The 23,886-nt window shown below is 46.2% G+C and overlaps 1 protein-coding gene across 3 annotated transcripts in view; it reads left to right on the forward strand.

The window, feature by feature from the left end:
- LOC106604933 (slit homolog 3 protein) overlaps positions 1–23,886 on the forward strand; it is a 199,708-nt gene that overhangs the window by 116,300 nt on the left and 59,522 nt on the right. For 2 of the 3 annotated variants that reach the window (XM_014200077.2, XM_014200078.2), the window contains exons 5-6: positions 5,893–5,964; positions 11,841–11,912. In XM_014200077.2, the coding sequence (XP_014055552.1) occupies positions 5,893–5,964; positions 11,841–11,912 (144 nt within the window). Of the gene's footprint in view, positions 1–5,892; positions 5,965–11,525; positions 11,646–11,840; positions 11,913–23,886 lie in introns of those variants that run through there. The other variant, XM_014200079.2, reaches the window with a different exon arrangement.

The following is a 23,886-nucleotide window of genomic DNA, read 5'->3' on the forward strand; positions in this document are numbered from 1 at the left end:
CAACCTAATTAAGAGCTACTGTCGTCCTGAAAGCCAATTAGACTTTAAAGCCTTTGGAGGAGGGGAGAAATCCATAGCATTTTAATTTGTCTCCATTTTTCAAAAGTGGCTGTAAACCAATACCGATACTTCCCAGTCGTTTGCTGCAGTCAGAGCACACTACTGCAGCATCCAGAGAATACACTACTCCTCTCTCTACCCCATCATCGCCATTACCCTGGTTGTAAAACACTGAAATATGAGCCACCCACTGTTCAATATGTATTATACTCTTTATATATCTATATTGAATAATTTTACATCTCCCCAGAGGGAGAGAGAGAGAGAGAGAGCCTGCCTCTTATAACAGAAGAAAATGGGGATTGTGACACAAGAGAGCACACCTCATTGGCGATAGTACCCTAATGGAGACGGACCTGGCGGAGCCCTCAGTTGCACGGAGTCAGCCGATTCAGCCGTTGAAGACGTCTCGGGTTTCATAAAACAAAAACGCTCCCCCATCCCCAGCCCCTCTGGGGTCCTCTCTCTACCCCGTTATTGCTGGGGTTTTTTTTTCTCTAATGAAAGAAATGAAAGAAAACTGAAATGTGCATCTCATAAGTCAGGCAGCATCGTTGGGTCTGAGGGGAGCGGCGGCCTGGCAGGCGCCTAGACGCTGTCTTAACCCTGTCAGCTCTCGCTAGTGCCAGCCACCGGTAATGTGTCCCGACATCATGGATATGTGAAATCAAACAAATATGCCTCACTGATACATATACGCTCCCTGCCCCAATCAACCTGGGGCCAAACGGGCCTGCATGGGTTACATACACTGAGTGTACAAAACATTAGGAACATGATATGACACAGACTGACCAGGTGAATTCAGGTGAAAGCTATGATCCCTTATTGATGTCACCTGTTAAATCCACTTCAATCAGTGTAGATCAAAGGGAGGAGACAGGTTAATTTGAGACATTGATTGTGTATATGTGCCATTCAGAGGGGGGGATGGGCAAGATAAAATATTTAAGTGCCTTTGAACGGGGTATGGCAGTAGGTGCCAGGTGCACCGGTTTGAGTGTGTCAAGAACTGCAACGCTGCTGGGTTTTTCACGCTCAACAGTTTCCCGCATCTATCACCCAAAAGACATCCAGCCAACTTGACACGACTGTGGGAAGCATTGGAGTCAACATGGGCCAGCATCCCAGTGGAAAGCTTTCGGCGCCATGTCGAGTCCACGCCCCGACGAACTGAGGCTGTTCTGAGAGCAAAGGCGGGTGCAACTCAATATTAGGGTGGTGTTCCTAATGTTTTGTACACTCAGCGTATGCAATCACATAATGGCTTCTCGTGTTACGGAGCTCAGGGTTTGTGTTTCCCTGACAGGAAAGAGGGGTGACGGAGGACACCAGTCAGAGTGTTGTGATAAACACTAACGAGCCCTGCAGTGTCTTCCACTCCATTCCATTCCCCGCCACTCTAGGTTCACATGTTGAACTGTCTGTCCTCCCTGGAGCTGGGTGTATATGGGAGGAGGGGGTAAATGTAATATAAAAGCAATGGGGGTTGACCTGGTTAGTGTCATTTATTTCAAATGAATAATGTAATCTAATATCAGAGACAGAAATAGCTGGGAGGGAGCCTTTGGTCTCAATCCTCATCTCCCATCTTTCCCTCCTCCTGCTGCACTGGTACAGTAGGTCACTGCGTGTATCCCAAATTATTTTCTTTTTACCAGAGCGGGAAAGATACGGGAAATAGGGTGCCATTTGGGACGTTGCCACTAGCCGTGCCCAGGGAGGGGGTCTGGGCCTGGACTGGATTAGTATGGGCCTGGACTGGATTGGTCTGGGGCCTGCTGGCGTGGGGTGGCGGTGGTGGGCTGGATTGGGATGTGGATGTTGTTTGTGTGGCTTGTAGGCAACAGAAAGCTACTGACGAGCCGAGCTGGAAATGAAATTTGGCATGCAGATAATCGCCCTGCCGAGAGCAACAAGCCCTAGATAGCACACCCCCTCCTGTTCTGTTCTGTTTGATAGGTACCCTAGATAGGCAGGTAGCAGACCAGTCAGCGGTATAGAATCAACAACTGGGTGTATATATCCTCTCTTTATGGCAGCATGCTGTTAATAAGGGTTATGAAGAGGGACATATGTCTGTTTTGACTACGGTAGTAAATAATATGATTGGGACGATCGTGTTGATGATGGTTGAGGTTTTGAGCTGTTTTTCCACTTTCCATGTATTTCAATTTCAATGGAAATGGGGCTTTTCCTCATCTCACTGTCCCCTCTTTCACTTTCCCTCTCATCTTCAGTGAAGGGAGAGGCCGCGATAACTCGAAATAGAAAGCGAATTGTGTTGCCATGCCATTCATTATTTTTCAGCGTCTGTTGAGAAAATTGAATTGAATAAACGTGGATCACGTTTACCAGTAAATCCCAAACGTCTTCCTCTCTTTGTGTTTGTGCAGTGTGTATGCGTGCGTGTGTTTGCCCGCTACGAGGACGGCTCCTCCTTGCAGCGTGCGTAAGATATCCTTGAGTGTGTTGCTAGGCTTTTATCAGTAATATGTTTTTGTGCTGCCAGCTTGTCTGGACATGTGAGGCTTTAATGGAATCAATAGGAGATTTATAGCAGCCATCCTGTGAGTCAGAAAGAGGAGGGTGAAAGGAAAATAAAGTTAATGAAATTTGCAAGCAGATTGTCAGTGTCAGGAGACTGATGCACTCCCTCTCTCCTCCCCCACTCCAAAATGTGTGCGCGTGCGCACGCGCGCGTGTTTGCGCGTGTTTTTTGGGGATGAGTGTGTTCTGTTTGTTCTGTGTGTGTTTGCGTGTGTTTCCGCGTGCGTGTGTGTTCGAGTGGGTGGGCAGTGTGGATATTACACTGTTTGTTGTCTGTGTGTCCTTTTAACTCTGAGGCGGGAAGCCAATTTCAGCCAGATGATAGTATCGTCTCTTTGAAGGTGGAGATCTGACTCACCTAAAATAACATGAGACACTGAGGATACAGACAAAGGATCCATACACCATGTAACAAAGCTACATGTCCTGCCAAGAGCACTGTGTAATGTGCTGCTCAACAAGGGTTGGTGGGCAGATGTTTATCACAGATTATTAACAGGAGATTAAGTAGGCGAGGTCTATATCTGCTCAACAGATGGCAGAACATGTAACATGTTATTGTATTACGTTCATTACAGATCTTCTCCTCGATATGATTTACATCATACATGTTGCTGTGGTGTTTTGGGGGGGGAGAACGTATGGTGCCCTCCAATGTTGTGGCAGACGCTCCATTTATGTGGCAGCATATTGTTTGATTGTGCGTCCGCATCCAATCCACCTCGCGCGTGTGCGTCGGCGTGAGGGTTTGAGGTGGCTCAAAACCGCAGAGAGAGAGAGAGAGAGACTGTATTTCATAACGGTTCTTATTTAGCTTGGATGATTTCATTTTTTTTTTCTTCTGTAGGATGGAGAAAACACAGCCGAGTAAACAAAACAAGAAAACATTTATTAAAACCGGGAAAAGCCGTAGGCGCTCACTCTCTGTCGCGCATAGAGGACATAATGGACCTGAGGCCCGCCATTCATGAAAAATGTAAACAAAACAGACTAAAAGAAGAATCAAAAATGGGAGAAAGAAAATACAAAATAAAGTATTCTTTATCCGTTTTGCATCTATGTCATCGACGTCAGAGTGAGAGCAATGGGTAAAGCAGTCGGAAAGAAAAATACATTCTTACCCAATGTGTCGGAGGTATAAACACAAACTACATTTTCCGTCTGTGCTGCATGTTAAAGTAGCGTATTATGAGTTACGCTCGTTCAAATGTTTGCCTTCTTTGTACATCGCAGTTTGAGTCAAAGATACACAAAACCCCATGCTGTTTAGATCAACTCAAGGAGGTACTGGGGATTTGTGCATCTCTTTTCAAACAAAGGCCCTGGCCAAAGAATGCAAGGCTATTGAAAACGTCAGGAACAATAAAGCTGGACTCAGGTTGAAGCTGCATATTAGAACACACTAATTAAGATTTCTGGCACTAATAAAACTTGATTGGGCTCCCATTTAATAACATACACCCAATTGTATTTGAAGGTGTGGGGGGGGGGACCCAATTAATGGTGTTGTTATAATATCCTGAGAGGAAATTGCTGGCAATACTCTGGTTAATTCATAATTATAGGCTGCAAGAAGGAAGAAGGAGAGAGGTTAGGTTAGGCCGACCATTGTGTTTGGAGTCAACTTATTGATCCTGCTGAGTGAGTGAGTGAGTGAGTGAGTGAGTGAGTGAGTGAGTGAGTGAGTGAGTGAGTGAGTGAGTGAGTGAGTGAGTGAGTGAGTGAGTGAGTGAGTGAGTGAGTGAGTGAGTGAGTGAGAGAGAGAGAGAGAATGGGCTGGCAGAATTCCACAGTATATTTGGATCCTTGCCTGATTATTTACCGCTGGAATTGGTTGTAACAAGGTCAGTGGGGTTAAGCTGGGGGTGAAGGAAATGCGCACCTGTTCAGGCGAGGTGCTGGCGGGCGGAGTAGAACACTTGAAAAAGACAAGGAGAGCCGCACACTCTAGGAGCTCAGATGCAATAATTGAATAACCTAATAACCAATATTTCAACAGACAAGCTCTCTTCATCAGGGTATAATGACAAACACGGCCAGTCACTAGTTTTTATAGTATCAAAGGACACACACAGGTGTCTGTAATCATATCATAGGTTCATTTACAGATATAAATAGAACATACAAAAAAACGTAAATGGATAGCATACGATCATAGATACAATTTGGCTATATAGGTCTACGAACATCTACAATAGCAAAATCACGATTATTACAAGAATGGCTTCATGTCAAAGTCTACGTTGAGACTGAAGGGAGCAGGGGTCTTTAAATGAAAGATCCAGGCAGCCTCTCGTTTCAACAATAAATCGCTGAGGTCACCCCCTCTCCTACGGAGGGTGACGTGTTCGATGCCGATATAACGTGAGGACGAAATCGATGTGGTTCGCTTCCAAAAAAAGTGGGTACCGTACGTCGAGTTTTTGCACCTAATGGTGCCGCGACGCTCCGAGATTCCTACTTTTCATTCGCGCCTCGTTTTACCCACATCATTTTTACCCACAAGGACACGTTGTAAGATAAATAACTGCCTTAGTGTAGCAGTCGGGTTAAGCCCACCGGTGGTCTCTCTCTGTTATGTGGAGCAGACATGACTTGGAGACAGACACCCTGATTATCCCCTCAGATATTCCATATCTCATTTGTTTCCTCCCTGCCCAGTAATTGCATTCTGCCTTTCAAAATGATGTTTGCCGACAAGCATCTACAAACAAACAAGCTTAATAAAGTTAAGCGAAACCATTGTGACATGTCCAAAATCATTTGGCTCATAACCGAATGCATAGAGGGAGAAAGAAAACTGTCAGGGTAGTAATGTGCTGCCATGTCTTAGTTTGTGAGTGTTCTTTTTTTTCTATCATGTGTTCTCAAGTTACTCAAACCCAATGTGATTGCTTCATTTCTCCTGGAGAATAATGGAACCCTATTGAAGGGCTCTACTTGAGTTCAAAATGTTGAAATGTTTTACATTAAAAACGTACACACACATATGTAGCCCCAACACACATGCACACACACACAAACACACATAAGAGGGAGAGAGAGGGGGATCTGAGAGGGCAGAAAGAGAGGGAAGGGAAGATATGACGTTTATGGTTTGTAGAACAATTTGATTTTGGACTTCAAAGGGATGGCTATCATTACTCCTCAGCAGAATGCCGGAGCCCCAGAATGCTCCAGAATGCCCATATGTTCTTAAGCGCTTCGCCTCTCTGAAATGTGAGTTGGGCCTTCAAACAACCCCCTAACATTTCATCTTTGTCTTTATCTTGTGCTCCCCAGAGACCTCAGTGAGAACCAGATCCAGGCGGTTCCTCGTAAGGCTTTCCGTGGGATCACAACTGTCAAAAACCTGTAAGTAGCCACACTCCGTCCTCCTCTATCTTCCGTATATAGAAAGCACTTTAACGAGCACCTGGCGCGACTTCTCTGTGAAAAACAAGTGTGGAAAAAGTTCTTTGTCAGAAGCAGATGGGTTCAGGTCTGTTGGAACAGTTATCGAGTCTCCCGTCCGATCATTAATTCATTCATTCCTTCGTCCATTCATTTATTCATGCTTTAATTCACGAGATTCTAATAAATAACACCACAATTAATACACTGACAAATGTATTCATCCTGCTTAGGGAATTACAACCCAGGTTGTCATCAAGCCACAGTAAGATGGCCTTGTATTTTAATTTCGTTGACAGGATTCCCCCACATGGTTACTTCAGTTTAGTATTAGTGGTGAGATGCTGCTTCTGATTTGCATGGAGTCTGATGATATTATGATTGTACGCCAACGTACGCTTCCCCACACATGTTGCTGGGTGATGGTTTTGGGCAGAATATCAGAGAGAAAGAGAAAGCAATTCCCAGCCAATGGCCGCCATTCGTCGCCCAGAACAATAAACATTGCATTCCCCAAAACTCAGTCCCAAATCAGCCAATCAGAGGAGGGCTTATCGATGATTCACTGCAATTAATAGGGAGGCGTGTTGTTGAGTTTAGGCTTAATGGGCCGACCACTGTGTTTGGAGTTAAGGATCACCGCTTGTATGAAAATCAGTCTGATTCGGTCTGTTCCTTTTCCCAGGGTTGGGTTGTAAGTCAGTCTTGGTGGTTCTGGGTGGTTCTGGGTGGTTTCCTCCACTATCCGATCATCATCATCATCCACTTTCTCTTTCACGTGATAGACTGCATCCCAACAGGCACCATATTCCCAATAGTGCACTACTTTTGACCAGAGCCCTATGGGGGAATAGGGTGCCTTTTTTTGGAAACCTGGCTTGTCTTTCTATATAAACTCCCTCTCGGTGTTGCCGGCTGAACTGAGGTGCCTTTTTGAACCAGACCTTTTGGTTATCTTTATGAGAATGCAGCTGCATGTTGTTTTAAAGACTGACAGGAACCCACTCAGGTCCCCCCCATCTAGAAAGAGAGAGAGAGAGAGAGAGAGAGAGAGAGAGAGAGAGAGGAGAGAGAAGAGAGAATAAAGGACAGACCGGAGTCAGCTGGCCTCCATTACCTACCAGATCTCCTGTCCTGTCCCTGCCTGTGGCGCTATAGATCATCTGCAATCCACCAAATAAACAGAGCCACACAATGCTTTCTATTCCGAAAGCGAGTGTGATAAAGTAAGGCATCTCCTTTAAGGACATGAGTCAGAGAGGTTCATGTTATGCACTGCGCTGCGTGGAGGAGCGACAGTCAGCCAGGTTGGCTTTAAAGCTCGGGGCAGAGTAATTGTGTTTGAAAATAAGTGGAGTGCCTGTCTGTTTGTGTTAGGGCACCGCTGCCACTCAATGAGGCTCCCCTCCACCGCCCTCTGCCCCTCCCCATCTCAGATTCAGTTAACAGGGTGTCACTCACAGCTCCCTCCCCCCACTCTGACCCTGGCCAGATGAGACCACCCACCCCCCCCCCCTCTCTCTCTCCTCACTCATCTCCACAGGTCAACGTGTGTGAGAGGTGCCCCTCCATCTCCCTGTGTTTCCCTCCCAACCCAAAAAAACACACTCAGTTCCCTCAAACGGTTGATGAATGGAGAGCGAGCTGCTCATTACTCATCAAAGAGAGAGAGCGAGAGAGAGAGAGAGAGAGAGAGAGAGAGAGAGAGAGAGAGAGAGAGGAGTGAAAGAGAAGAGTAAAAGAGAAAGGAGAGAGGGACGGGCAATCACAGCAGCCTCGTCGCCGGGTTGGAGCGTTTAGCACAGTTCTTCAGCTGTTTGCAGAGCACACAGGAGACAGGGAGGAAGGGAGACAGGGAGGAAGGGAGACAGTGACTGGTTGCCTGAGACTCTTTAGTAACCCCCATCCGTCCCCCCCGTCCCCCCCTCCCCATCCTCCTCAGGCACCTCCACCCCAGCCCCAGCACAGCAAGGTGACTCCTGATTTAATTGCCGAAACAGTCCAACCCTCCATTTTCCTCCCAAAGAAAAACCCTGACAGGTACCAGTTGGCCCGTGCATTGATTTTCTCATATGCTCTCCCCTCTTTCTCCTAATGCCCTCCTTTTGTACTGCGCTACAGAAGTAGGGACACACCGCTCTCCCCACACTCGTAATCCCAACCCTGATATCCTGGAGAAAGCTTTATTGGCTACTGAAAACTGGAGTGGCATTAATTTCACTCAGCTATCAGATTGCCTTTCTTTTCCGTTTTTTTAAACTGCCAAGAAACTGGCACAGGTTGCTATTCTAATCTGCTCTCTCAACAAATGAGACAAATTTGTCACAACTCTGTATATGTCAGAGCAGACAGGATCTTTATCTGGGGTTTCTGGGCCTGCCGCCCTTGGCTGGCTTCAGTTAAGTGTCAGCTCCACACACACACACACACGCTGCTGACTGACTACCGTATCTGTCTATCGTACGCACAATCGGCCAATCCACAGTGTTGTCCATCAGCAACAAAACGGCTGCCCACTGTTGGTCTTATAAGGTTATCTGCACATAACATAGACATTATGTTGCGATAGTGGCAGTATAGAGAGTTCTGCCAGCCAGCAAACCAAACCTCCACTGGGCTAGGCTGACAGTGAGTTATTGGCCATATATGAGACCAGTGCATTGACATCCCTCTGGTTCTAAACACTGCGGCCTCACTCATGCTATATCAACTAAATGCAAGGTGTGATTGAGAGTCCAGTTCTGCACCTGGTTGGGAAAACAATGCATGTGCATAACTCATAACCCCTCCCACCTTCCACCTCTGTCTTTCACTCCATGTTCCCCTACCCAGAATGCTGTGTCCGCAGCTCGCCGACTGCTTCTGGCGCAGCTTACCTGACCGCGCCACCACACGGCACTATAAGCGCCGCGGGCACAATGTACCGCTGTACCCAGGCCTCTGCCCACTGAACCACACTACGAAAACCAACGCACAGCTGCAACGCACAGCTCCTAGGCTACTGGGCTCTCACGTACAGAAGGGTTCTGCAGTGTCCCCTTTGTCCATGTACACACAGTATTAGTAGAGAGAGTCTTTAGGCCTTGTGTCCACGTCCATCCACAGAAGGACACTGGCTAGCCACTGTCTGTACTGCCCTCTAGCTGTGCTAATCAGGACACGGTAGCTAGCTGTAGACTGGCTGTGTGATTTATCTCCATTTTATCCATCCCTTCCTCCTGAAGCCCTTCAGTCTCTCCGTCACCCCAGCCCAGTGACAGCGGAGTCGCCTCTGTACGGCTGTGTCCCGAGTGGCACCCTATTCCCTGAACTATATAGCGAATAGGGTGCCATTTTGGGACGCCGACCCTGTCTGTTAGGGACTCCAGCTCCGGGCACCCGCGCTCCACCGCGCTCCCCGCTCCCTCCACCACAGAGACGGATCCTCTCATTCACTTCATGTTGTCTTAGCTGATGAACGTCGATCAACCGAGTCCCCAAATTAATTGGGAGGTTTGCGGCTGCTGGTTTAGCATCCTGCTCCATCCTTCCCCGTGACAGATTAATAGGGCTGGTCTGAGTGGGTCGGTACTGTTAAGGACTGCTCCCCTCTCCCTTTTTCTCCACTCTCTACCCTCTCTTTCCCTCTCTCTCTCTACTCTCTCTCTCTCTCTCTCTCTCTGTATCTCTCTCTCTGTATCTCTTTCTCTCTCTCTCTCTGTATCTCTCTGTATCTCTACTCTCTCTCTCTCTCTCTCTTCTCTCTCTCTCTCTCTCTCTCTCTCTCTCTCTCTCTCTCTCTCTCTCTCTCTCCTCTTTTCATACTCCTCCATATGGGGCTGGGAATTCAGAAGCATCAAACTGCCAATGCTGCTTATGACTGGGATGATTAAAGGCCAACATAATTAGATGGAAGGAAACAAAATGTGGGACTCTCATTCCCCCCACATAACACCCATTACACATACACACGTAATGTGTACGCACACACACGCGCACACACACACACACACACACACACACACACACACACACACACACACACACACACACACACACACACAGCTATCCTCCCGCCCTATACTGTACATGGGATTGATAGTGGGCCTGCGATCCCTCGAAGGGAGCCAAGTGCACTCAGCTGTCAGACAACAGAAATAATCTCTCATGATATTATGATTGTTTAGAGCCTAGAGAGTGCAAGCTGAGCAGAGCCAGGCATTGTACTCAGTACGTCTTCAAGATGTTTCCTAAAATGGAAACTGGAGATAAAGGGTCGAAACAACAACAAAAGCTTTGATCATGGTATCCTCCTCCCGTAGGTTTGTCAGGTTTCACACGATAGAAGGCACAGTGATGCCGAAACGTTGGTGTTTTACCCAGTAAATGACTCCAAGTTTATAGTGTGCGACTCTCTTTATTTATTTATACAGTTCACATGATACTCATTTACTAATTATGAAATGATTTCAAAGACATTTTATCATGAAGTTAGATTAAGCTTGACAAGCATGCTTCCAATACGTCATTTGTATGTACTGCGCCATAACATTGCTTGTTTCCATCCTACACAGATGGTCGTTTTCATTATGGATATTTCACTGGGAATGTGTTATACCCAAGTGTGAAGGAATAATCTCATAGGAGGCGTCAACCCACAATCTGTCGGCAGACATTGTAATTCAACATGTTACCTATTTCATTTCCTCTCTGGGGGGAACGCTTTCCAAATGGATGTATTGTCTCCTCAGCTAAGAGATAAGGACCAGACAGGAAACAGATGCTTTACTAGAGGAGAGTCAAGGGAAGAGAAGAAAAGAAAAGATAGAAAGCAAAGTAAAAAGGATTAGGGATGGAGAGATGGGGAAGAGAAGGAGATGGGTCTAGGAAGAGGAGATTAGAGGAGGGAGATATGGTATTTTTTATAGCCTAGAGCAGAAGATGTATAGGCTGTGTCCGTAACAGGTTAAATGTCACAGAAGCTTTTTGGAGTCTGGATAAATGGTCTGGGAGAGCGTTCTAAATGTCTGCCCTTTGTGGTGCCTTGTCTTCCATCCATCTCCTTTTTGGGGGGCAGAGAGAGGAGAGAGGAAGGGTGGAGAGATGGGGGGTGGGGGGGGGGACTGCATACTTAGGCCTGCAAATTAAAGTAAAAGGAAAAGAAGGAAGAGGAATGAGTGCTCTGAGCATTGGGAGTCCGGGCTGATTTACGAACCCTCTCCTTTAATTAAATTGTTTCAGTGACAGAGCCGGTAAAAGCTCGTAATGGATTGGCTGCTCTAATGTAATGAAATTACTCCCTTTCTGACTTTCAAAAAATAGAAAGGTAGAGGGGTGGGAGGAGTGGGAGAACAGGAGGGGGAGGGAGAAAATGCAATTAATATTTACAGAGAGTTGACAGACGGGATGGGCTGTGTGCTTTAGCCAGCCTCCTGTTCACTCTCCTTCTGTCTGTCTGTCTCTCTCTCTTTCGCTTTCTCTCTCTCTCTCTCTCGCTCTCTCTCTCAAACTCCCCTCCTCCCTCCCTCTTTCTCTCTCTTTCTCTCCTTCTCCTCCACTCACGGGGCAGCGTAGAGAGTGAGGTGATAGGCTGCAGCCAGACAGGCCACTTTAGCCAGCTGGTCCTTTCCTTTCCTAACCTGGCAGGCTGCAGTGAGACAGAGGTGAGAGCTGAGGTCTGAGTGTGTGCTGTGCGCTCCCTGGCGATAGCCTACTTAGCACCAGTCCACCCCAGCCAAACTCATCCCCAGCCAGCGGCACTCTTCCTGCAGCCCTCACCTCCAGCAGCCCCCTCCACCCTCCGCCTCCACGCCTGCAGACAGACCTGCCGCTGACTCCTGTCTCTAATCTCTCCTCAGGCAACTGGACAGCAACCACATCAGCTGTATCGAAGATGGAGCCTTCCGAGCCCTGCGCGATCTGGAGATACTGTGAGTCCCCCTCCTCCTCTCCTCTCCTCTCCTCTCCTCTCCTCTCCTCTCCTCTCCTCTCCTCTCCTCTCCTCTCCTCTCCTCTCCTCTCCTCTCCTCTCCTCTCCTCTCCTCTCCTCTCCTCTCATCTGCAGGGACATCTCCTGCTCTTCCCTCTTCTTTTCCCTTTTTTTCCCCCTCTCGCTATCTCTCTATCTTCCTGTGTTTTCTGTTGAATGTCCTCCAAGGGCAAAGTGTGTTGCATGTGAAGTCGCATAGGCGCGGCGTACCTACCTGTGCATGCTGCCAGCGGCAGCAGTGATAGTGTCATCCTCCTGATGTGTTAGTCTGTCTGTCTGCCGCGTGCCTTCTGTCTCTCCGTATCGACTGTGTGACCGCGGTTTTGCACAGGCTCATTTGTCATTCAGTGCTGCGTTGTGACATTAAGCTGCTAGCTAGTGCCTTGCAAGGTGTCTTATTTTGTTTGTCACTTTTCTAAGCATCCTCTGTCCGTGCGCTGTTGCCTGTTAAAACTATTTCTACGGTCGTCTGCTGTGGTGTAATATATGCATGTCTAGATGTTCCAAAACGTTCAGAACCTTGTCAGGGAATAGTGTAATGCACTGAAACAACTCAGTGGGAAAACTATAGGCTTAGCTTGTGTCCTCTGTCGTAGTGTAAAGCTTTTAAACTAGACTCGGTACCTGGCCTGACAGACACTGTTGCATTTGGCTGGTGAGCTGCTGCTATACTGTAGCACGGTGTCTGAAACTCTTCCCTGAGGCTGAGGGTGTTACTGGGGGGTCTGGACCAGTTCGGTCCTGGACTGGGGAGAAAAGTACAGGGGAGAAAATTACATGCCCCTGCAGCCCCCCCCCCAGGCTGTTACGACCTGGTGCAGAGGGATTCACTGGAGGCACCTCCAGCCCTAGCACAGTGAAGATAGCCCAGTCAGCACTACTAAGAATATGATAGGACAGTACAGGACAATATTGCTGGGGGGGATAGACATTTCCCAGATACTAGCCCATCCATCAGCTCATTGGCAGGGCACTTAATGCAGTTGTCATCCCCCCCCTGTTAGAGCAGGGCTCATTTGTGACCAAGAGAGACATACACTCAGTCTCACTCGCCGGGCATTACAGAAAACCTGCAAAAAAGCTGGTTGGTTTGTTAACATTACTTGAGGTTTCATATTAAGGCTATGCTCAAAGGCAGCGCAGAATATGTTTGAATGAAGGATAGTAATTCTGCCGCTGGACTGGCTGTTCATTCTAAGCGTCCTCCTCCCTCTGCCCTGCCTTGGCTCATAGAGCAGCTAGCGATGGTTTCATGACCGCAGCACAAAATGGCACGACGGAGATGAGATGGCGTTAGTCGGCGGAGCAGACCAGACATAAAAGTCAGCGTGTGTGGATTCAATTGTCATGAACAACACTGCGCCTTCCTCGTGCTCGACCACAGCCCATGACGAAGCGGACGTCAGTGGAGGATGTGAAGATGTAAATGCAAGTTGTTTAAAGGTGATAATTCGCCCATATGTCCATGCAGCTGAAACGGAGATGATAATTGGACTAAGTGCTGTAGTGGTGGGTATACACAGGTATATGGCGCATGCCCACTTTTCTTTTTCAATATGCTCACTTCTTAATCCCCACTGATGCGTAATCAAAGTAGTAACTACACTCAAAAATCTAAATGTCTTGGATTTTTCCCTGATCTCAAAAGTGGTCTCCTGATGTGGTTTAAGCATTGTTGTGGACTTAGAACATACAATTTTGTTGTTTAACTTTTTTGGTGTGTGTGTGTGTGACTTTGAGAGTGAAATCCTGAAGAAGAAAAAAAATTTAACAAATCTGAAACCTGTGGATTTCTGACTCAGTTGACAGCCTAATTTATCTATTTCAATAGTAGGCCCACTATTAGCTTACTAGCACGGTATGGCTTGGGTTGGCATGACTGTGAAAGACCAAAATAGGATTTATCATTTTAGAATACATGTCACTGTTTCTCATATAATTTTTCACACAGGGCGCCATTCCTTCGCCGGACAGGCCGTTTTGGGATTTTCTTTTGGCAAAGTTTGAGTATACCCACTTCTCCAAGAACCACTACAGCACTGATTGGACTGGAGCACTAGGCATTGATTAGGTTATGCACTCTTGGTAGATTTGGCTTTTTCTTTGAGCAATTTTCTCTTTTAGAATAAATCAAAGTGTTCGATTTTATGGCAGCGTACCTACAAATGTAGGATCTTAATTTGAGCCCATTTGCTACAGCAGGAAAATAATGCTGCAGCAACAGGAAATGTGAATTATTATGTGGATTATAATTAATGGAGAAAAAAAAATTGTTGGGCAATACATTTTTCTTTAGGGCAAATCAAGTCTGACATTTCAAAGTGGAAATTACAAACTTTATAAGCCTTTTTAAACCTAAAATACACTGCAAGTGCAGGAAGATCCTCCGCAACAAAAGAGTGATCAAATTAAGATCATACATCTGTAACACATTTTCTGAATAGATACAGTAAGTTCAGCGGTATCCAGCTTTTCATATTGTCATGCTGTCCTTCTCTTATCCCTGGATTTACCGTATTACTGGCATAGCATACAAGGTGGCGCTAAAAATGCAAGAAAAGCCCAAAGGGCCTCTATTACCAGAATGCTAACAAAAGTAGTGCAAACTAATAGCAAAATTATTTAGATGCTGTTAGCTAAATGCTAACTAGCGAAAATGAACATGAACTAATTGCAAAGACAAGCAAATCCAGCTCATACAAGCATAGTTAGTAGCTACCGAATGTCATTTTCGGTGAGTGTGGACATTTACAAGCGAAAAGTGAATGAGAGAAATTGTGCAAATGAACGAAGTTGTGATGCATGCTTTTCTGAAAGAAGAGCAGCATGTGTACACGGAACAGAGGGGAGAAGAACAAAGGAGAAAAAAATGCAAGTAGGAAGCACAGGGAAAAAATGGCAGCTTGTACAGACAACTCATCCAGAGCTCTTTGACTTCTGACGGCAAACATTTAGTTGTGAATTGCATACAAGTGTAGCTTCATCACCTCATGTGCGCTGCACAACAGAGACTCGCTGATAGATATAGAACGCTATGGACTCATCAGCTCCCGCCGTCTCCCGTTGTGTTATTTACAAACAGGCACGTGACTGGCTCAACTGTTCTGGGGAACTACGGTAAGCTTCATAATGTAAAATAACCGGTGAAATGAAGAACGCAATCTGCTTTAACCCCTAACGTGTATTGCACAAGTTGACTGCAGGTTTTAACTTAAAAAGTAGCTTCAAATATTACAATTTATTGAAAAACTTCAAATAAATAGTTTTGACGCTATTGAAAAACCATCCCGTGGCTTTTTCCAAGTACTCCGGTATACAGTATATACCGTACCAGAAAGCATCTTCATATTCAGGCCTATATCTATTGCCCAGTGTAACAGTGTAGAATTGATATTACAATTGGTTCTTGTTCATGGTGCAGAATATGTCCATCTCTCCTGATAGCCAGTGTATTTCAGTGTATTTGTACTTGTGCCATCTTCTAGCCTTTGAATTGAACTCATAGATGAGATCCTTTCTCTTTCATGTGATATGATCAAAGGGTATCACTGCACTAAAACTGTGCCTTACTGGGTATTTTTTATTTATTCTTCTATTAGATCTGGCATGGGAACTATCGGTGCCTTCTAAGAGCCCGTGGTAAAGAGGGAAAAGCAAAGATAATGTATTATTGATGTAACAAAATTCTCCATGACCAACCATGTTTGTTCCACATTGTCAGACCACCATGTTTTTACAAAGTATTTTGGAGAACAACATTGTTAAAAAAAAAAAGGAAATATGTTGGTATGTGTTTTGTCCAGGAGGGAAAAACCCCCAAAAGAAAATTGGGAATTTTACAGTATGTAAATAGAAACTGGTTGATGAAATGAATTTACACTCACAGTCAGATGGACACAATTAAAGTTGGGGTGGTCGACACGTGATGTTTCTAATCACAATGATCGTTAAACTTGTTTTAAAAAAAAGAGCATCATCTGACTTTAGATATAAACAAGTCATTTCAAAGACCTCATTCCTATTGATGCATGGGTGGCTGAGAAATCTCTCTGATCATAGAAAACAACCAATACAAAAGTCCCTGCCTATTTCTCCCGAGAAGAATTCCTTATACAATCACGTCAGCTTTGTGTTAGATGTTAAGCATTCCCCCAAGTTGCTAATGAATAAGAGCTGATTTAGTGGAGGACTAAATAGGCCTCCATAATGAGTGCAGCTCTGTGACTTCAAATGACTGAATACAGTTTAACGCCTGCCAAGCAACACAAAATAAATGATTGGGTCTTTCTGGTGATGAATTGTAATTTGGATTTAACATAAATGTGCTAATGACTGAACTAATGACTTCAAAGCTATCTCGGACATTTTCTTATATTGGGCATGCCTTGCATCTCAATGAGATGGAGAAAAGGGTTGGAGCCAGCAGAGCACACTGCATGGTGGGCCAACATACAGCTGGTTGGATGGGTGGAGGGGATGGATGGATGGGCTAATATGCCACTGATTCTTTGATGATTATTCATTGGACGGTTTCTGCTCTTAGGACATTTGATTTGAATAAATGCAGCTTTTATGTCAAGATGTCCTTGAAGATACTTGTTAAATGTAAGTTTCACCAGGCAAATGAATTGTGTAAAAAAAAAAAAAAAAAAACGCATTTTATTGGATTTTCAACAATCAAAATACTAGCATTGTATTAGAACACTGGTCCAGCAAATATTACCCTCGATTAACTGGTGGTGAATATGGCTTATAATTTTTAACTGAGAGAGTAAAATTAGATTATACTTGTGAAAACTATTATGATAAAAATAGGACTTACAATATGTTAGAAATTAAACTGGCAGAAATGTTATTTGTACATTATTTTCTTGGTTATAACGTTTACATAATTTGTTAAATCTGTCCTTTAGCCGTTACAAATCTATACAGGTCTGAAATGCTCTTTGAAAAGCCAAAGAGCATTTCAGACTTGCCCGCAGGTCATCTTTGGAAACCCCTATGTTCTTACCAGAGTGGTACATGGCCATCTTCCATCTTCCCCCCTCCTGCTGCACTCTCCAGAGCAGAGGGGCCGCTGCATATTTAATGACCACTTTTTGTACAGAAAATTCTGGCTCTCAATGAACGCTACTCTCTTTTTTTGTGTGTGCCGACCTACCGGGCTCTGTAATTTTTTTATGAGGAATGGAAGTGCCGCTGAGACACTTCCATGCTAGGTATCTCAAGGTGACTTTCACCTCATCACGCATTGATAAGAAGAGGGAGGGACCAAGTTTTCACATTACCACAAACGACCTCCCTCCTCCTCCTTCTCCTTCCGCCCTGCCAAACACTGTCATTTGTCAATGTGTGCCCTCTGCATTTCCCTGACTTTTTGACAGGGACCTCCGTGTTCCAACTAGAGTGATTTAGTTACTTCATAACCATCTGAATGGGGACATAGACTCCCCTCACTTTATGTTAACGCTGATTCACCAGGCTTGTTTGATAGTGCATTATTTTCTATTACTGCTATTTTTGCTGTTATTTTATTTTGAGGTTACAGATGCCCTCTTTAATATGAGTAGACTTTAATGATGTTTCGGACCCGCTGGTGAGTGGTAAGCACCTCTCTCACACGAAAACCCAAGGCACGCCAAAATACACCAACCAGGGGGGACACCCACCCCCACCACCCCTCCACCCCTGCCTTGTTGCCTACTGCCTTTGGAGTTGACTCGGTGTCATTTATTTGAACTGTTGAAAGTGCATTGTGGGACCTGGTTGTGATTTGACTGTGGAGAACCAGACTGAATGGATGCTGTATGGTGAGAGTGTTAGTGGGTGAGGCGGAGTAGTACTGTTACGTTATATGCAGTGCGGCTCATTTGCTCCGAGCTGTGGTGATCACAAGAAACTATCGCATTTCTGTGGCTGCATTTTGGTTCCAGAGCCGTCTAGGGCGAGACGCGTGGGTGTTTGATCGAAACCTAAATGCATTGGTTCAGAAAAATATTTTTTTATATACAGGGACCGGGTCAAAAATATAATGTTTTTGCTATTCAGTGCTTTTGGTTTGGCTGGCCTTTACCTGGTATTTAAGTCAGTCAGCTGTACCTTGGCCAGGCGATCGTTGACGTTTCCAGGGAATTGATGTGACCTGACATAGACTCAGTCTCCTTGCCCCTCGGTCTGTATCCTCTCTGACCTCACTTCTATGTCATAAACACTGCTGATGATTCCTCTTGATTAATGCCTTTCTGTGGCTAGAGAGATGGCGGCCCAGTTGTAGCTCACTGAGGAGCACATAACCCAGAGAGAGAGAGATGGAGAGAGAGTGAGAGAGGGGTAGAGGGAGACAGAGAGATTGAGTATAAAGAGCGAGAAAGAGAGAGAGAGAGAGAGGGGTAGAGGGATAGAGAGAGAGAGAGCGAGAGAGAGAAGAGACTGTCAGGGGCTGAGTCTTCTGTGTGAATCAGATATTCCATGCATTTATAATCCCCAACACCAGTGTGCCTCCCAAAGGACAAATCAGTCTTTACCTCAGTGTGGTCTGATTGAAAGGTTGCCTTCAGCCAATAGAACAGTCTTTATGAGTCAGATAGCAGGCAGAGAAAGAGAGATGGAGATAGAGATGGAGAGCGAGAGAGTGAGAGAGAGAGAGAGAGGGGAAGTGAGAGGGAGAGAAGGGGGGGGTTGACGAGTGAGGGGGGGGGGGGCTGTCATTAGCTCGCAAACAGCACTTTCAAGCACAGGAAATTGCCTTGCCACCAGACGTGGCCCCTTACGATATCTCTGGGTGGTGTGACTGCGCCAAAGCAGTGCAGTGGTGGTAGGGAGCAGAAGGAGAGAGGAGGAGAGAGAGGAACGACCCCACCGTGTCCCAGCAGAGCCAACCCAATGCACAATTAATCACTCGCTCCTGTACGCCAGGACAAAAAGGGATGGGAACAGCTTAGATTCAATCTGTCCTCATTTAAGCTGTAATGGCCTCATCAATGGCTCGGCACTCATGTCTCTCTCTCTCTGTCTGTCTGTCTGTCCGTCCTACATGTGCCTCTTGCTGCAGTATGTGACTGGCTAATACTGAGTGCCCTCCATCTACAGAACCAATAGCTGAATCCTCCTCTCTTTTTCTCATCCCCCTCTTTTGTCTTCCCTTCTCTCTCCTCCTCCGCCCTCCACCCTCCTCTATCTTCCTCCCTCCGCCCTACTCTCCGTTGCAGATTACATTTCCCAGGTCCATAAAGCATGTCTCTATTGGATAAGATAATGTCCAAATGCCCGAGCGCCTCACTGTTTCCTTTTGTCTCTCATAAGCCCTGACTTAGATACAAACCACGTGGACGGGTTTTGAGCTGCAGATCATGTTATTTCTATGTTTATCATCTGCGAGTTCAACAACATCTGATTGCGCCTTTGTGCTTTCGCTGAACCCTCCGCGCTAAGCAAAACAAAGGCAAACATTCCCATCCCTTTCGGATTGGATTCCACCACGCCGCAACAAGTGGTGGTTGAGTTATGATGGCTGTAATGAAATGAGGCCTCATCTGGAGGCACTCTGCTCATTTGTTTTGACATCAAGGCCCCCAGAACTCCAGGCTTGTTCTGTAAACTCCACCGCTGCCTCGACACTTCTCAACCCGCTGCCTCCAACACTGCTGCCGCCGTGCCATTGGCTGTTGTGTTGGTGGTGGTGAATTCTTCCAGAGTTCCATGACAACGTGGTAGAAATGTCACTTCTCACAGGGAGGGAAAGCATCTGAGACAATTATGGGACTCTGGAAGAGGAGAGCCCCCCCCCACACACACACACACACACACACACACACACACACACACACACACACACACACACACACACACACACACACACACACAGACGGGAACATGCAGATTGCCTGGTTCAAACACTCAAGGCTTCTTTAAAGCAGACCCTCTACACACACGCACACAAACACACACTCTCACGGTGTCTTTAGGGAGGCTTAGTGAGATGATGAAGATGAAGAAGGAACCAGACTCTTAAATCAGCCCCCTCCCCCCCCTCCCCACACACACCCATTGTGAGGGAGAAATGGCCAGGAGCAGAACCCGTGGGAAACTTCACCTCTCGCCCCCTCAGATATTACAATGTGCCACTCTAATGTGCCCGCCGAGAGAGCAGTCAAAGAGGTTGGGGGAAAATCTCCTCACCTACCTCCTGAAATACACTCTCTGTCACATTCACACACACACACACACACACACACACACACACACAGCCACACATGCGCTCGCACACACACACACATACACACACACACCATGGCAGAGCAGTGTGCTGCTGATGATGACACCGTCATGTCGCAGTGCGTGTCTCTCAGGCCCCTGATTTCAAGCCTCTGTGAGTTTCTGTAACTGAGTCAGCTCCACTGAGCCGTATGCACTCCTCCTGTCCATCCCAGCCCTACCCTCCCTCCCACTGCTCCGCTCCAGCCCTGTCTTACCCACCAGCCACTGCAGCCCCAGCCCCCCTCTCTGCGTCCTTTTTTAAAAAGTGAAGTATCCAGGGGCCCTTTCCAAAAAGCCTTAATGAGGGTCTGGAGAGAGGCAGAGAGCACTCGAGACCCCAAAGTAGGCCTTTTTGCAACTGTGGGAAAGCTTTCTTAGCATCGCAGAGAGCGAAGAAAGAAATTGTACTAGAAAAATATCTGAGAACCCGTACATCGGACAGAGCCTGTCTCTGTTTTAAGAAGTAATGGGGTCGGTTAGTAGCAGAATAATCCTATTGACCAGGACATCGATAGAGCTCTGAAGAAAATCATAAAGTAACATTGTTCCACTACACAACAAGTTATAATTCAGGATACTCTATTGATCCCATTAAAGCCTAGAGGCGACATAATAGAGACACATAGACGCCATTGTCTTCCTGGAGCATTGTATTAACTCAGCTAACATTCCCTGCTTTCATTAAGAATCATTAGTTCAGTAGTGGTTCAATCAGGAAATAAATAACTCAGGCTAATTCATGCTGTGCAGGTTCAAGGCGGGGAAAATAACGAAACGTTAAAGAAAAGGGGGAGGGAGATGGGGGAGGGAGAGGGTGTCAGTAGAACATGGCTGTTAGTGGAGGGGAGAAGGATGGAGAGGTATCAGGAAGAGCGGCGGTCCCCAACGGTTGCAGCCGGAAAGAGCGAGAGGAGGACGGAGTGGGGAGGAAAAAGAGAGAGCGAGGCGGAGAAGGACGACGGGGATAGAGGGGGAGAGAGAGGGAGAGAGAGAGAGCAGGGAGAAAGAGGGATTGACGGCTGGGGCAGTGATCAGACTCCGCAGGCCCTATAGACAACATGCGATAGCATCAACCTCATGAGCTGCTGGTAAAGACTCAGCTCCATCACTGCCTCCCTGGCTGGGGACACAGAGAGGGAGGCCCTATACAGCACTACATTACACTACACAACAGATTACACGTCCCCCCTGTGACAGACAGACATGCCTGAGAGGCTAATGTCAGCTCCAACAGATTTCGGAATTCATCATATTTTGCCATCAGGTCATTTTCTAATGTTCCAATATTAGATTTGCAGGTTAGTGGATTTAACTAGGCAGACAAAGACCTTGAAAGAGCTGTTATGCGTAATTGAGATACTGCCTCCCTTGTAGTCGACATACTGGAGAAGTTCTGTCATGTCTGTGTGATTACTGTAATCAGGACAAATTGCACAGGGCCCCCAGTAAATGGGATCAATTGCGAATCGTATGGCTAAATGCCCTCTAGGACCGGACAGTGTTAAAGTACGACCATGTTGAAATACGGATGTAGCTGAACACGTTGGACGCTAACTCCTTAGTGGTTCCTGGTTCCTCGTTATCACGACAGCCAACTCCTTGGAAAATCTCTCTCTGGCCGGGGGGGAGATAAGTGAGTGTCCTTCCTGGGCAGAGGCCATTTTCCCCTGTTGATGGTTCAATATTACAGGGTTTTACCAGGGCGTTGCTCCCTTAGTCCCAGCCAGACCCATCCCCGACCCATGCTCTCTCTTTTCTCTCTTTTTTTCTTTCCTCTCTCTTTCTCCCTCTCTCATTCCCTTTTTCTCTCTCCCACTCTCTCTCTCTCGCTCATTCCCCGCCCTCTCTCTCCTTCCTTCCCTCCTTCCCTCCACTGTGGCAAAAACCCAGCAATAGTTCTGAGCCGGATGAGCCTCAGAGCCACAGTGGCCTTGACAAGTGGGATGGAGTTACTCTCCTCACTAGAAGTGCCAATTTGGTCAGCACTGACAAGGGTGATTCCGCCCCGTATATAATTTAATTGTGGAATAACAATCATTTTCCATGCCATTTTGTTGCCTTTTCCCCCCTCGTTCTTAATAAAGTGTTCCCCCTGCTGATTGCTTCCAAAATAAATATGAAAACATCATTTAAAATTCCACAAGTATTTTATTTTAGGGGATTTTTTTTCCTTCACTTTTTTTCGTGCAACCCTAGTTGAGCTTTGCTGTTGCCTTGATGGGGATTTTCCACTGGTCGAATTAGAAATCTGAACACAGATATGTTGAACCACGCTGTGTTGTAGTCATATCCGTCTTCCTCCTCTCTCCTTTATGGGTTTGAATCAGCCTGTTACAGTGAGAGTTAATACATGGCAGGTCCAACAGCGTTATCAACATGGCGTCACCCCAGTGGCCGCCGCCTGGTGCTCCCACCACTTTCCTTAAAACATGCGTGAACTGTAAACACCAGCAGGTCAGTCTTTGCTCTTGTCCACTCCACTCTGAGGATCTGCTGCGATCGGCGTTCTCTCTAGTCCTGCTAAACCCCTTATTACCAGTAATAGTACAGTCAGACGCTGTAAAACAAGCCTCCTGCTCCGCCCTTACCGTCGTCTCGCCGACAGGATTCATCGCTTTCTGTTTCTAGCTACCGAGCCGATCCGGAACCATTATAGTCCCAAGTTTAGAAACAACAGGTGCATATTTACACTTCCCAGGGAGGTGGTGCAGAGGGGATGGGTGGAGGTGGAGGGGGTTATCTAGTGACGGAGGGGTGGGATGGCTAGATTACAAGATTAAGTCTGCTAAGTAGTACTATTCACAGTTACTGTTGCTGGATGGAGAGAAAGGGAATTACTGCTGCCTCCCTCTTTCCCTCCCTCCGCATGCTGCTGCTGATAATATCATCGTTGTGCTAAAGCTTATTACACGCTGTTGTGGACACGCCAGCACCAGCAGCATCATATGGCCCACAACACAAGCAGACAGGCAGGCAAGGGATGAGGTATGGATGAACAGTATGCTGTGAACAACAGGCGTCATCCACTACTCTGACAAGCATCTTTGTGTTGTTCAAGCAAACCTGTTGCACCTGGGTGTATTCAATAGGAACCAAATGGGCAGGGACCTACCTGAATGTGTCCAGTAGAAACACTTGTTTGCTAATGAATACACCCCTTCTGGGTGAGTGAGAAGGGTACCACTGCTTCTGCTACTTAGCTACAGTGCATTTGGAAAGTATTCAGACCCCTTCACTATTTCCACATTTTGTTATGTTTACAGCTTTATTCTAAAATTGATTACATTTTAGAATACAATTTTCAAAGCAAAAACGTTTTTTTAGATTTTTTTGCAAATTTATAAAATAAAAAAATACTGAAATAGTACATTTACATAAGTATTCAGACCCTTTACTCAATCCTTTTTTGAAGCACGTTTGACAGCGATTGCAGCCTCGAGTCTTCTTGGGTATGACGCTACAAGCTTGGCACACCTGTATTTGGGGAGTTTCTCCCATTCTTCTCTGCAGATCCTCTTAAGCTCTGTCAGGTTGGATGGGGAGGGTCGCGGCACAGCTATTTTCAGGTCTCTCCAGAGATGTACGTTCAGGTTCAAGTCCAGGCTCTGGCTGGGCCACTCAAGGACATTCAGAGACTTCTCCTCGAAGCCACTCCTGCG

The sequence above is a fragment of the Salmo salar genome, chromosome ssa05, assembly GCF_905237065.1.
Source record: "Salmo salar chromosome ssa05, Ssal_v3.1, whole genome shotgun sequence".
In the NCBI taxonomy this organism is placed as follows: domain Eukaryota; kingdom Metazoa; phylum Chordata; class Actinopteri; order Salmoniformes; family Salmonidae; genus Salmo; species Salmo salar.